At 48.6% G+C, this 14,149-nt stretch overlaps 1 protein-coding gene across 8 annotated transcripts in view; it reads left to right on the top strand.

Moving 5' to 3' along the window:
- CASZ1 (castor zinc finger 1) overlaps window positions 1-14,149 on the top strand; it is a 346,407-nt gene that overhangs the window by 264,462 nt on the left and 67,796 nt on the right. For all 8 annotated transcript variants that reach the window (XM_058160962.1, XM_058160963.1, XM_058160966.1 and 5 more), the window contains one exon: window positions 10,474-11,052. In XM_058160962.1, coding sequence (XP_058016945.1) covers window positions 10,474-11,052 — 579 coding nt within the window. The remainder of the gene's footprint in view (window positions 1-10,473; window positions 11,053-14,149) is intronic.

Here is a 14,149-nt window from a genome sequence, read left to right as displayed (position 1 = left end):
CACCCCAGTCTCCTCGTGATGGGGGTTGATGGCCAGGAAGCCGCTGTCGTCGTCCTCCCCCTTGAGCCCAGGACTGACCAAAGAGCCACGGTGACCCTCCCCAAGGTCAGGTGAAGGAGACGTCCGTTCCTCGAAGCCGAGGTCATCTCATCAGCTAAAAGCAATAAAATATTTTATTGATAAAACGGGAGCAGGATGTACGTGAGTTAGAAAGACAGAGTAATAAGGTGCACCATGTCCATGTCCATTTCCTACCTTCTCTCTCTCTCTCTCTTTCTTTCCATCTTTCTCTCTCTCTCTCTCTCTCTTTCTCACTCTTTCTCTCTCTCTCTCCCTCCCTCTCTCTTTCTCTCTTTATTTCCATCTCTCTCTCTCTGTGTGTGTGTGTGTGTCTTTCTCTTTCTCTCTCTCTCCCTCTCTCTTTCTTTCTCTCTCTTTCTCTCTTTCCATCTTTCTCTTTCAATAAAGAATTCTATTCTATTCTATTCTATTCTATTCTATTCTATTCTATTCTATTCTATTCTATTCTATTCTATTCTATTTTATGTACACTGAGAACATATGCACCAAGACAAATTCCTTGCCCACACTTGGCCAATAAAGAATTCTATTCTATTCTAAAATTCGGCGGTTCGAATCCCCTAGTGCAGGTCTCCTGCGCGAGCAGGGGTGGGGTTGGGCTACATGACCTCCAAGGTCCCTTCCAATTCAATGTTACTGGAACACCCAGAATTGCAGCCCCAGCAATCCGAGGCCCTTGGTGGGGCGAGGTCGGAACACCCAGGCTTACTCCGACCATCAAAGCTCCTCCTTTTGGGTCGGTCTAGATGGCCTTTCGGCACTTTTGAGTGTCGGAACCGGGGGAGCCGTTATTCCACACACACCCCCAACCTCCGGGGAAGGATTTGGATTTTTGGCAGCCTAAATCTGCTTCGCTTGGGGAGCTGCGTGCAACTTGGCGCCCCACGAGCCTTTCCACCCCCCACATCCCTGCCCGGCCCAGCCCTCCGCTTCCTCCCTCTCCTGCCCCAAACAATGCTGTGAATAATTGATTGGATGAAACCCTCCTGGCTCCTGCGAGACCTGCACGGCGGCGGCTTCCCTCCTGAGCACAGCTACTCAGCTGGGCTGAAAATTCTTCAATAAGAATATGAAACGTCCATCTGTTCGGTTTTTCTCTCCCAGCCCCCTGAAGTGACAGTCCTCCGGAGCTCCTCCATTCGCGTGCCTCACCCGCCGCTTTTCCATAGCTGCGGGATGGGTGTGTGCCTCTCCCCCTGCTCCTCTCCCGGCCCTTCCCGCAGGCTGGAGACCACCCACCCACCCACCCTCCCCTTCCTCCCGGGCAGCACCCTAACCAGGGGTGAAATCCAGCTGGTTCTGACAGGTTCCGGAGAACCAGTAGCGGAAGTTTTGAGTTGTTTGGAGAACCGGTAGCGGAAATTTTGAGTTGTTCGGAGAACCAGTAACGGACGTTTTGAGTAGTTCGGAGAACCGGTAGCGGAAATTTTGAGTTGTTCGGAGAACCGGTAGCAGAAGTTTTGAGTTGTTCGGAGAACCGGTAGCAGAAGTTTTGAGTAGTTCGGAGAACCGGTAGCGGAAATTTGAGTAGTTCGGAGAACCGGTAGTGGAAGTTTTGAGTAGTTCGCAGGACCGGCAAATACCACCTCTGCCTGGTCCCAGAGTGAGGTGGGAATGGAGATTTTGCAGTATCCTTCCCCCAGGAGTGGGGAGGGAATGGAGATTTTGCAGTATCTTTCTCCTGGAGAGGGGAGAGAATAGGGATTTTGCAATATCCTTCCTCCAGGAGTGGGGAGGGAATGGAGATTTTGCAGCGTCCTTCCCCCAGGAGTGGGGTGGGAATGGAGATTTTGCAGTATCCTTCCCTTGCCACACCCACCAAGCCATGCCCACAGAACCAGTAGGGAAAAACTTTGAATTTCACCCCTGACCCTAACCCACCGTCCATTTCCCCCCACCTCCCAGGTTGCCTTCTTCCTGCCAATTCCTTTAATGCCAGCCTGTATTGGCAGCGATGGTCAAACTGGCGCTGAAAAAAAGCAAGTTGGAACTGCCTGGAGAATTCGCCTCTGCCGTCTTTGTGCTGGTTTTTGTTGTTGTTGTTGTTTCATCGGTCCATGTCCAACGCTAAGATAAAGGTGGTGACCCGGATTAATACTTGCAAGTTAAGCACATCTACACATAGACGTAGTTAATTTTACATATTGTGGCATGCGCCGAACGCTGAGAAGGAAGATAGGCAAGGCCGTTCACACCTCCTCCTCCTCCTGGCTCCTTGTTTTTCCTTGCCGGCATACAGCATGCAGGTGCGTGGCATTTGAATTATGCACCCTCTTGAGGACTAGAGCCTTGTTTTTTTTTAAAAAAAAATTGGTTGTTTACCGAAAGGAGATTCTATTCTATTTTCTTTTATGTACACTGAGAACATATGCACCAAGACAAATTCCTTGCCACACTTGGCCAATAAAGAATTCTATTCTATTCTAAAATTCATGGTTCGAATCCCTAGTGCAGGTCTCCTCTTGAGCAGGGGGTTGGGCTACATGACCTCCAAGGTCCCTTCCAATTCAATGTTACTGGAACACCCAGAATTGCAGCCCCAGCAATCCGAGGCCCTTGGCGGGCGAGGTCGAACACCCAGGCTTACTCCGACCATCAAAGCTCCTCCTTTGGGTCGGTCTAGATGGCCTTCGGCGCTTTTGAGTGTCGGAACCGGGGAGCCGTTATTCCACACACACACCCAACCTCCGGGGAAGGATTTGGATTTTTGGCAGTCTAAATCTGCTTCGCTTGGGGAGCTGCGTGCAACTTGGCGCCCCACGAGCCTTTCCACCCCCCACATCCCTGCCCGGCCCAGCCCTCCGCTTCCTCCCTCTCCTGCCCCAAACAATGCTGTGAATAATTGATTGGATGAAACCCTCCTGGCTCCTGCGAGACCTGCACGGCGGCGGCTTCCCTCCTGAGCACAGCTACTCAGCTGGGCTGAAAATTCTTCAATAAGAATATGAAACGTCCATCTGTTCGGTTTTTCTCTCCCAGCCCCCTGAAGTGACAGTCCTCCCGAGCGCCTCCATTAGCTTGCCTCACCCGCCGCTTTTCCATAGCTGCGGGATGAGTGTGTGCCTCTCCCCCTGCTCCTCTCCCGGCCCTTCCCGCAGGCTGGAGACCACCCACCCACCCACCCTCCCCTTCCTCCCGGGCAGCACCCTAACCAGGGGTGAAATCCAGCAGGTTCTGACAGGTTCCGGAGAACCAGTAGCGGAAGTTTTGAGTTGTTCGGAGAACCGGTAGCGGAAGTTTTGAGTAGTTCGGAGAACCTGTAGCGGAAATTTTGAGTAATTCGGAGAACCTGTAGCGGAAATTTTGAGTTGTTCGGAGAACCAGTAGCGGAAGTTTTGAGTTGTTTGGAGAACCAGTAGCGGAAATTTTGAGTAGTTCGGAGAACCGGTAGCGGAAATTTTGAGTAGTTCGGAGAACCTGTAGCGGAAGTTTTGAGTAGTTCGGAGGACCGGCAAATACTACCTCTGGCTGGTCCCAGAGTGAGGTGGGAATGGAGATTTTGCAGTATCCTTCCCCCAGGAGTGGGGAGGGAATGGAGATTTTGCAGTATCTTTCTCCTGGAGAGGGGAGAGAATAGGGATTTTGCAATATCCTTCCTCCAGGAGTGGGGAGGGAATGGAGATTTTGCAGCGTCCTTCCCCCAGGAGTGGGGTGGGAATGGAGATTTTGCAGTATCCTTCCCTTGCCACACCCACCAAGCCATGCCCACAGAACCAGTAGGGAAAAACTTTGAATTTCACCCCTGACCCTAACCCACCGTCCATTTCCCCACCTCCCAGGTTGCCTTCTTCCTGCCAATTCCTTTAATGCCAGCCTGTATTGGCAGCGATGGTCAAACTGGCGCTGAAAAAAAGCAAGTTGGAACTGCCTGGAGAATTCGCCTCTGCCGTCTTTGTGCTGGTTTTTGTTGTTGTTGTTGTTTCATCGGTCCATGTCCAACGCTAAGATAAAGGTGGTGACCCGGATTAATACTTGCAAGTTAAGCACATCTACACATAGATGTAGTTAATTTTACATATTGTGGCATGCGCCGAACGCTGAGAAGGAAGATAGGCAAGGCCGTTCACACCTCCTCCTCCTCCTGGCTCCTTGTTTTTCCTTGCCGGCATACAGCATGCAGGTGCGTGGCATTTGAATTATGCACCCTCTTGAGGACTAGAGCCTTGTTTTTTTTAAAAAAAAAAATTGGTTGTTTACCGAAAGGAGATTGGGATCTTCCACCGGTTTCCCAATGTGAGTGGAAGGTTATGGATTCCTACCCGCTTTCCTCCTCCTTATTTTATTTTATTTATTTTATTTTTCCTTTCGCTCAGGCCAACTCAACAGATTGTAAACACTGGAGCTCGTATTGTTTTCGCAGGAAGCGTGGGATATAAATACGGCATGCGGGGAGACCATGTCCCGGCCGCTCCTCCCCCTGCCCCCCAGATGAAAACGGGACTCGCTGACAAGCCTGGGTTATAAATGGCTTCCTTGGATTGATGTGAAAGCAAAACATTTCTTTTTTGGGGGGGGGGAAGGAAAGGGGGGGGGAAATCCAAGGGGAAGTTTACTTAGATTGGAAACCCTTTTTTTCCAGGTCCCTGGGATGGAGAATCCAAACGGTGGGAGTGGGAGGGTGTGGTCTTTAAGCCGACCTTTCCGAGGCAAGGGGAAGGACTGAAGTTTTCTTCTTCCTTGGCTAGACTATATTTCACGTGCTGTCCAGCCAAGCGGTCTGCGGAAGAGGCTTTCCGAAGACAACAAAGAGGTTGAATTGCATTTCAGATAACGTCTGTTGTTGTTGTTGTTAGTTGCCAAGTCCTGTCCGACCCATCGCAACCCCATGGACCACATTCCTCTAGGCCTTCCTGTCCTCTACCATCCTCCGGAGTCCATTGAAGCTCACGCCGACTGCTTCGGGGACTCCATCCAGCCACCTAATTCTCGGCCGTCCCCTTCTTCTTCTTCTGCCCTCCATCGTTCCCAGCATGAGGCTCTTCTCCAGGGAGTCCTTCCTTCTCATTAAGTATTTGAGTTTCATCTTCAGAATCCGGCCTTCTAAAGAGCAATCAGGGTTGATCTCCTCTAGGATTGACCGGTTGGGTGGCCTTGCAATCCAAGGGACTCGCAGGAAGTCTTCTCCAGCACCAGAATTCAAAGACCCTCAATTCTTTGGCGCTCAGCCTTCCTTATGGTCCAGCTTTCACAGCCATACATTGCAACTGGGAAAACCATCGCCTTGACTATACACACTTTTGTTGGCAGGGCGATGTCTCTAGCTTGATTATTATTAACGTCTAGCTTGATTATTATTATTATTATTGCCTTTCTTCTTGCTTCCCTGCATTCCCTCTTGTGTCTGGTTTGTTCATCTTGATGCCAAATTTTGAAAAGTAAAGACTCTTGGGGGCAAGTTTCATCCCCCCCCACCCTTTGTGTTAAATCTGTTCTGCCAAGGGTAGCCTTCCGACAGCAAGTTTGTGCATTTTAACCCATCGTAATTTGAAAACTTTCTAAAAGTTTTCAGCATCCAGATCCCGGGGGGGAGGGGGGGGAAGTATATTCTCAAATCTCTTTATTAAAAAGGTAACGGTTCCCCTCGCTAGTTGTTCCCGACTCTAGGGGGCGGTGCTCCTCTCCATTTCAAAGCCGAAGAGCCAGCGCTGTCCGAAGACGTCTCCGTGGTCATGTGGCCGGCATGACTCAATGCCAAAAGCGCATGGAACGCTCTTTCCTTCCCACCAAAGGCGGTCGCTATTTTTCTACTTGCATTTTTTTTTAAAGTGCTTTCGAACTGCTAGGTTGTCAGAAGCCGGGACAAGTCACAGGAGCTCACTCCATTACGCAGTGCTAGGGATTCGAACTGACGAACTGCTGACCTTTCGATCAACAAGCTCAGCGCCTTAGCCACTGAGCCACCATGTGAAGGGAACTCTTGGGGGAGCAGATTTCTACTTAGGGGTGCTTTCTGTTGCACCTGAAAGAGGAGAGGGTGAAGGGATGACGGAAGAGTGAGAATATGTGGCCTCCTACTACCTGTAGGAGAGTATGGAGATGGCCCTGAAGAAGGGAGTCAGCAGCCCTTAATAAACATCAGCCGAGCTCCGGAAGGAAGAGGGTGTGAGAAAGAAGCTCAAGATTGCTCTGTATTGATGCACTTGGGTATCAGAGGTGAAGTTGGTCGAAGGAGAGGGAATCTCTGCCAGGCTTTCCAGATTCTGTGGTTCTGTCCCCAAATGGGGTCTTTGGGAGTGTCTGTTTCCCAACCTGTCCCATCCCGAAGTGCTGATGTCACCTCTGGCGGATGGTGGAACATCTGGCTTGTCCAATAGAGTCACTCTGGGCATCGATGCACCCAATTCAGTTCTCTTTGCACTGAGTCACCAAGGGGCTTTTGAGGACAGGTTGACCCTCCATGGGTTCTCCAACTACTAGCCCGTCTCTGCAAGCCCTGCCACCGTTACAGGGAATCCTCGGTTTACAACAGTTCATTCCGTGACAGTTCAGAGTTACGACGCCGCTGAAAAAAGTGATTTAGGGTCGTTGTTTCCACGCTTACGACCCTTAAGTGCAGCATCCCTCTTGGTCAGGCGATCAAAAATCCGGCTCCTTGGCAACCGGTTCCTATTTATGACGGTCGCAGTGTCCGGGGCTCGCGTGATCTGCTTTTGCGACCTTCTGACAAGCGACGTCATCGGGGAAGCCAGACTCTTGTCAACAACAACTGGGGTTACTAACTTAACAACTGCAACAATTCGCTTAGCCGCCGTGGCGAGGAAGGCCGTAAAACGGGGCAAAACTCACTTCGCAGCATACATTTTGGGGCTCGGTTGTGGTCGTAAGTCGAGGACTACTGTATTTTCAATTTTTTTCTCTCTCTCTCTCTCTCACACACACAAACACATACACACCCTTTCCCAGATCTGTTTGATGCAGCTGGGCTGGGTGTTAATTTCCCACTGCTTTTAACCTCCTTCCACCTTCTCCTGCTGCCATCCGCCGAGGTGTAACTGAGGACAGATGTGGGCCTAGGTTGCTCTGGGGCAGCTAAGGCCAAGGAAACGCGGTGACGAAACTTTGACCTGGATTCCCCTCTAAGCCGCTATTACACAAGCCAGTGTGTGTGTTTGTGCGAGCATGTGCGTCTGCCGAACCTAGATGTACAGTACTTAGGCGTGACCAGGGTGTGTCTTTTCTCTGAGGATACGGGCGGGGTGTGTGTGTGTGTGTGTGTATGTGTTTTTTTTCCTTTTTTCCTAACAGGTGTACGTGTTTTTGTTCTGCTCTTATCGGGGGAATCGCGTTGTTGTGGGTGAAAAAGAACAATGCAACGTGGGTGCTTTGATGATTTTGTGCAGGGTTCGCAGGCCTCCCACAGGTTTTGATCGGTCCGATTAGGCTTCCCGCCACTTTGAAAATGAGATCAACGGCCTCTGCTTTCGGCTCTGTTCGCTGGCCACCCCCCCCATTCTTGCAAAATCATTCAGGGAAATAGGGCCTGACGGTGCATTTAAGATGCAGGGCCAGCTGCCTTCGTCCCACAAGAGAAAGGAATGGTAGGAACCGGACTTCTTAGCTCAGGGGTCGGCAACCCGTGGCTCTGGAGCCGCATGTGGCTCTTTCTTCCCTCTGCTGCGGCTCCCTGTCGCCGGTCGGCTCCACAATTGATAGGGCTTTTGGTTAGGACAGGTTAGAGGAAAAAGGAGGTCGCGCTAGGAGGAGACTCTATGGTGGGGGAACCGGACTTCTGGTCGGCTCCAGAGTTGAACAGGGGGGGGGGCTTCCGGTTAGGACCTTTGTGGCTCTTTGAGTGTTTAAGGTTGCCGACCCCTGTCTTAGCGCAATGATGTGGCTGAAGCGGTGGTGAAAGGAATGTCTTCAAAGCCACAATTCGCAATCAGGAGCAAAGCAATGCTGGTTCCGGCAGCCTTAGGAATGTAGGTTTGCGGAGGCAGAAATCACTTGGATATCCAGGAAAGTTTAAGGGTCATTTTGCTCCTTGCTGTCACTTTCGTGAATCCGCCGTCGGCCAGTGGCTCTTTCTTCTCTGTCGCTCTTCATGGGAAACGGTGCCCAGAGCTGTTAAACAGCCACTTGCTGACAATTGGTCATTCTGAAGATTCAGGCTGTTCTGTTGGGCTGTCAGATTGAAGCACTGGGGGTCGGTGGGGAAGGCATAAAGGCTTCTGGGTGTACCACCAGGGCCTGGGACGGGGATGGCATACTATGCCCACCTCTTAGGGCTTAAGTGGGAAAGATACCAGGGGCTGGATGGGGTGGTGGTGGTACATGAGCAGAAGCTAAGGAAAGGCCTCGAGTCTCTGGAATAAAACCCAACCAAGTGTCATTCTAATTTGGTTCGTTTTGTTAGTAGACACATCTTGCCTAGCTCGAGTGACTCCAGGCCAATAACTTCCAAATAAACCCCCTGAAATAAGAAATTGCACAATAGTAATACTATAAAAAGGGACGCGGGTGGCTCAGTGGCTAAAACGCTGAGCTTGTCGATCGAAAGGTCGGCAGTTCAGCGGTTCGAATCCCTAGCGCCGCGTATAAAGGGGGTGAGCTCCCGTGACTTGTCTCAGCTCCTGCCAACCTAGCAGTTCGAAAGCAGGTAAAAAAATGCAAGGAGAAAAAATAGGGACCGCCTTTGGTGGGAAGGGAACAGAGTTCCGTGCGCCTTTGGCGTTGGGTCATGCCGGTCACATGACCACGGAGACGTCTTTGGACAGCGCTGGCTCTTCGGCTCTGAAACGGAGATGAGCACTGCCCCCTAGAGTCGGGAACGACTAGCACTAGAACGACCTTTACCTTTATTACTATAAAAGTAAAAAAAAAAAGATTTGCGATCATGATTTGATTCAAATGCGATGTGAATGGGCTATCTTCATGATAAAATCAGTGAGGTTGGGCGCAGAGGAAACAGGGCCTCGGTTAGTGTTGGTGCCAGTAGCTTTGAACTCGCTTCTTTGAAATTCTTTGTTTTTCTGCCACCTTTTCTGAACAAACTGGAAAAGTGTTTGAGTTATCCAAAGCAGTTCCCCCACTCCCCAAATATCTACCATATTTGCTGTGTTTATTTTATATGGATAGGATAGGATAGGATAGGATAGGATAGGATAGGATAGGATAGGATAGGATAGGATAGGATAGGATAGGATTGAATTGAATTCTTTATTGGCCAAGTGTGATTGGACACACAAGGAATTTGTCTTGGTGCATTGGCTCTCAGTGTACATAAAGAAAAAATAAAATATATTTGTCAAGAATCATAAGATACAACACTTAGTGATAGTCATAAGATACTACTAAGCAATCAAACCATTGGATTGGATTGGATTCTTTATTGGCCAAGTGTGATTGGACAAACAAGGAATTTGTCTTGGTGCATAGGCTCTCAATGTACATAAAGAAAAAATAAAATATATTCGTCAAGAATCATAAGATACAACACTTCGTCATAGGATACTACTAAGCAATCAAATCATACTAGGAATCAATAAAAACAATATAAGTTGTAAAGTTACTATATGTGTGTGTGTGTGTACACACACACACACAATATATATATATATACATATATACATATATACATATACATATACATATACATATACATATACATATACATATATATATATATATATATATATATATATATATATGGGTCTTTGGTTATTTGGGTTTCTCCGTAAAATTGGAAGTGTCTTGGCGACGTTTCGACAAAGTCTCATTCGTCAAGTCTCACTTCGTCGAAACGTCGCCAAGACACTTCCAATTTTACGTGGGAGAAAACCCGAATAACCAAAGACCTACATACAAACACCCGCGAAAACCTCAAATATATATATATTCTAGAGGCCACTGGACTGTTTTGTTTTTCTTTGAAGACGTTTCACTTCTCATCCAAGAAACTTCCTCAGCCCTGACTGGATGGTGGAGAATTAATGGAAGGATTTATATTCCTTGCAGACAGACAGCTGGTCATTTGCATCTTTTTTAGAGGGTCCTTGAAGCACTTGGATGTTGTGATCCTGAGGTAAACCTCCAAGTGGCCTTAACAACCCTCTAAAAAGATGCAAATGACCAGCTTTTCTGCAAGGAATATAAATATTTCCGTTCCCCACCATCCAAGTCAGAGCTGAAGAAGCTTCTTGGATGAGAAGCGAAACGTCTTCAAAGAAAAACCATGGGACCTCTTGGGAAAAAAAGCACTTTTAGGACAACCGTGACTGAGAATCTCCACAGACGCGTGTTTATTATACATTTCTATATTCAGGTTGTGTCCCCGTTTTGAGCCTGCTGCCTTGAAAAAGGTCATTTATACATGAGTGGGATAGAACAATTAATAAACCTCTTGCTAATATTCATTTTATTTCTCTCTCCCTTCTCTCTTTCCTCTTCCTCCAGCTGAAAGAAGTATATGCACTGACTCAACCTCAGGAAACCCCAAGATGGCTGCCAAGCGCAAAGGTGGCCTGAAATTAAACGCAATTTGTGCCAAGCTCAGCCGCCAGGTAGTCGTGGAGCACAAAGCACCCGAGCAGGGACATGTCGACAAAGCTCCCCTCGGGTGGGAAAGTGCTGGCGGTGACACGGCCGCCCCCAAGGACGTCGCCCAGGCTGCGGCCAAGGAGCCGGGGCCCAAATTTTCGGAGGGGACGAAGATCGAAGAGGACAAGCGGAGGGAAGTGATCGAGAAGTGGGTCAACGGCGAGTACAGCGAAGACCCCTTGCTGGGACGCATCGAGAACAAGGAACCCAAGGCCCCCATGGGGACGGAAGTGCCGCCCGAGGGGGTCTACATGGTGCAACCGAAAGGTTGCAGCGATGATGAGGATAACGGGGACGAAGCCGAGCCCCGCAAGGACTCCCAAGATGGCAGCTTCGTGGACGACCGAGATTCAGATGGGCCTCCCCTGAAGGACGAAAGCTTTCGGGCCCCCAACAATGAAGCCAGCTCCAAGCTCAGTGGAGGAGCTTCTTCAGGTGAGATGACCATGCATGGTGGCCCGAATGTCTTCGTTTGGGCACACCGGGAACCCGCCTTTCCAGAAAGCCTGGGACCATCTCCTGAACGGGAGCATTTTTATTTTTTTTGCATGGAATAGAGTTCGTTGCATGCTTTTAGATCTAGAAGGTGAAGTTTTGAGGACATTTTCTTGTCTACTGTTCCTGATTTGCAAGATGGACATTGGCCGACCTCATCCAAATAGCTTTTAGCCCCTTCAGTGTCTCCTCAGTAAACTGGAAGACCCCAGCCCACCTGCCCACCCAGCCCCATTGTAACCTAGGCAGTACCCCGCCCCCCTTTAAACAAACGCAATTGGGTATGTTATATTTAAAATGGGGATTAAGAAACGTGAGTAAAACATTGCAGTGCCATTAGAACAGTCAATGCTACCTTGTGCATATATAATAAATGAGGACAATTCCGATATATTATTTAAAAGGCCCAAACTTTAAATACATATTATTCGGAATTATTTAAAATGCTTAATAGCAACCACTAAACTAAGGCTAATGGGACTCTAATAGGGCGAATACAGGTACAAAATGGGGAATTAAAATAAACCGAATCAATAATAGATGGATTTGCAGTTTAATCCCCGTCCCCAAATAGAAAGTGCCTGCTTTCCTTTTGTTGCAACCTTCATGTATGTGCCCACCTGTTTTCTCTTGACGCTTTTGGGTGCTGCAACCCGTCGGAGACTTTGTCTCTCTTGTTTTTAAGGTGAGAAGAAGAAAAAGAGGAATGATAGGGGTCGGTGAGCCGAGCCAGATTAGCCTGCGAGATTCCTTCTTGTCTAGAAGGGTTTGGCTGCCTTGGATACTTTTATAGAATAGAATAGAATAGAATTTATTGGCCAAGTGTGATTGGACACACAAGGAATTTGTTTTGGTGCATATGCTCTCGGTATACATCAAATAAAATAAAAAATCATGTCCAATACATAAAGGCAGGATGTAAAGAAAATTAAAATAATAATACCTGTGTTTCCCCAAAAATAAGACAGGGTCTTATATTATTTTTTGCTCCAAAAGTTGCATGATTTCCTGGTTAGGTCTTATTTTGGGGGGAATACAGTACTAAATGTACCCCTCTGGCTAACTGGGGCTTATTTTGGGGGTAGGGCTTATATTACGAGCATCCTGAAAAATCATACTAGGGCTTATTTTCCAGTCGGGTCTTATTTTTGGGGAAACAGGGTAATAATAATATCAAACCGCAGCAACTCCTATTCCTTAGTCTTCTTTTCTCCTTTTTTCCCCCACTGTTTGTTTTCTTAAGTTGCACGATTCTTTCAGCAATCCTTCCTTTAACTCTGGATCCTTCCTTTAACTCTGGATCTCAGCCTAGATCGGTTCCCCCCCCCCTTTTAAAATAACAACAAATTCCTGCTTGGAAAAAAAAAAGCCCACTCAACTCTTCCCCACGCAAGGAAGGTTTCGTTTATTTCTCATAGGTGACACGGTGCCCCCCTCCCCGTTCAAAATCCTCCGGCTTTGAATTAAAACTGCCTTCCTCGTTTGGAGTCTTGTATAATCTAGATTGAAGGGGGAAACCAGAAGGGATATTCTTAAGCCAGGAGGAGCCATTCAGTGGGTGAGTTTGGATATGAAGCGATAATTGAACCGGTAACTTTCATTAAAAGTAGCTGCGCAGCATTGCAAAGGGGGATGGGGAAAGATTCGAACGCTCCTTTTTAATATGTAAAATTCAGCGTAGGAGTTTCCCTATCGAAGAGCCTTACAGAATTTTGAGGTTTTTTTGCAGTTAGTTTCTGAATACAGGTTGTTTTCCCTTTCCGACCACAATCGAGGCCCCCCCCAAAATGAGACGTCGGTTAAGTGAATTTTGCCCCGTTTTAACGACCTCCCTTGCCTCCGTTTTTAAGCGAATCGCTGTGCTTGACAAGTTAGTCAGCCGGCCGTTAAGTGAATCTGGCTTCCCCTTTCGACTTTGCTTTGTCAATAAAGGCCGCAAAAGGGGATCATGTGACCTTGGGACTCGGCAACGGTCATAAATATGAACCAGTTGCCAAGTGTCTACATTTCGATTCACGTGGTCACGGAGATGCTGGAAAGGTGTAACCGTGAAAAACGGTGGTCAGTCACTTTTTTTCAGCGCCATTGTAACTCTGCATGGTCACTATGCACAGTGTTGTAAGTCGAGAACCACTTGTAGTCTAGCAATAGCAATAGCCCTTAGACTTATATACAGCTTCACAGTGCTTTTACAGCCCTCTCTTAGCGCTTTCCAGAGTCAGCCTCTTGCCCGCCCAACAATCTGGGTCCTCATTGTACCCACCTCGGAAGGACAGAAGGCTGAGTAAAATCTTGAGCTGGTCAGGATCGAACTGCTGGCAGTCAGTAGAGTCAGCCTGCAATACCGCATTCTCACCACTGGGAAGGAAGGAAGGAAGGAAATAGCATGTAGACTTATATACTGCTTCACAGTTGCTTTTAGGGCCCTCTCTAAGCAGTTTCCAGAGTCAGCCTCTTCCCCCCCAAGAATCTGGGCCTCATTTTACCCACCTCGGAAGGATGGAAGGCTGAGTCAACCTTGAACCTGGTGAGATTCGAACTGCCGAACTGCAGGCAGCCCGGCAGTCAGCAGAAGTAGCCTGCAGTACCGCACTCTAACCACTGCGCCACTACAGCTCACACACAATGTCTAACGCAATGGTCCCCAACCTTTCCATCTTGGCAGCCCAGCTCAGCGCCAGTGTGTGAGTGTGTGTGTGTGAGTGAGTGGCAGGAGCGAGCGGGCACAGCTGCTCCCACTGGAGCTTCGAGCGTAAGCGGAGGGTGCTTGCATTCATGCGTGGAGCTCCACTCCATGCAAGGGGCGGACACTTGCACTCACACACAACGTTCCACTCATACGAGCGGAGGCCGAAGTTCCACTCACGCGAGCACCCTCCCTCCGAAGTGGAGCTTTGGGTTTGAGCGCAAGTGCCCACCGTTCGTGCAAGTGGAGCTTCACCTGTGTGTTTGCCCAGGGCTCGTGTGGCTCAGTTTCAAACAGGCCAATAACCCAGTGACGGGCTTCGGTTCGGGCTTGGGGGACCCCTGGTCTAAC

Source organism: Ahaetulla prasina, chromosome 18 (assembly GCF_028640845.1).
Source record: "Ahaetulla prasina isolate Xishuangbanna chromosome 18, ASM2864084v1, whole genome shotgun sequence".
NCBI classification, from domain to species: Eukaryota; Metazoa; Chordata; class Lepidosauria; order Squamata; family Colubridae; genus Ahaetulla; species Ahaetulla prasina.
Note: the sequence above shows the minus strand (reverse complement) of the source record. Positions and strands in the feature narration are given on the sequence as shown.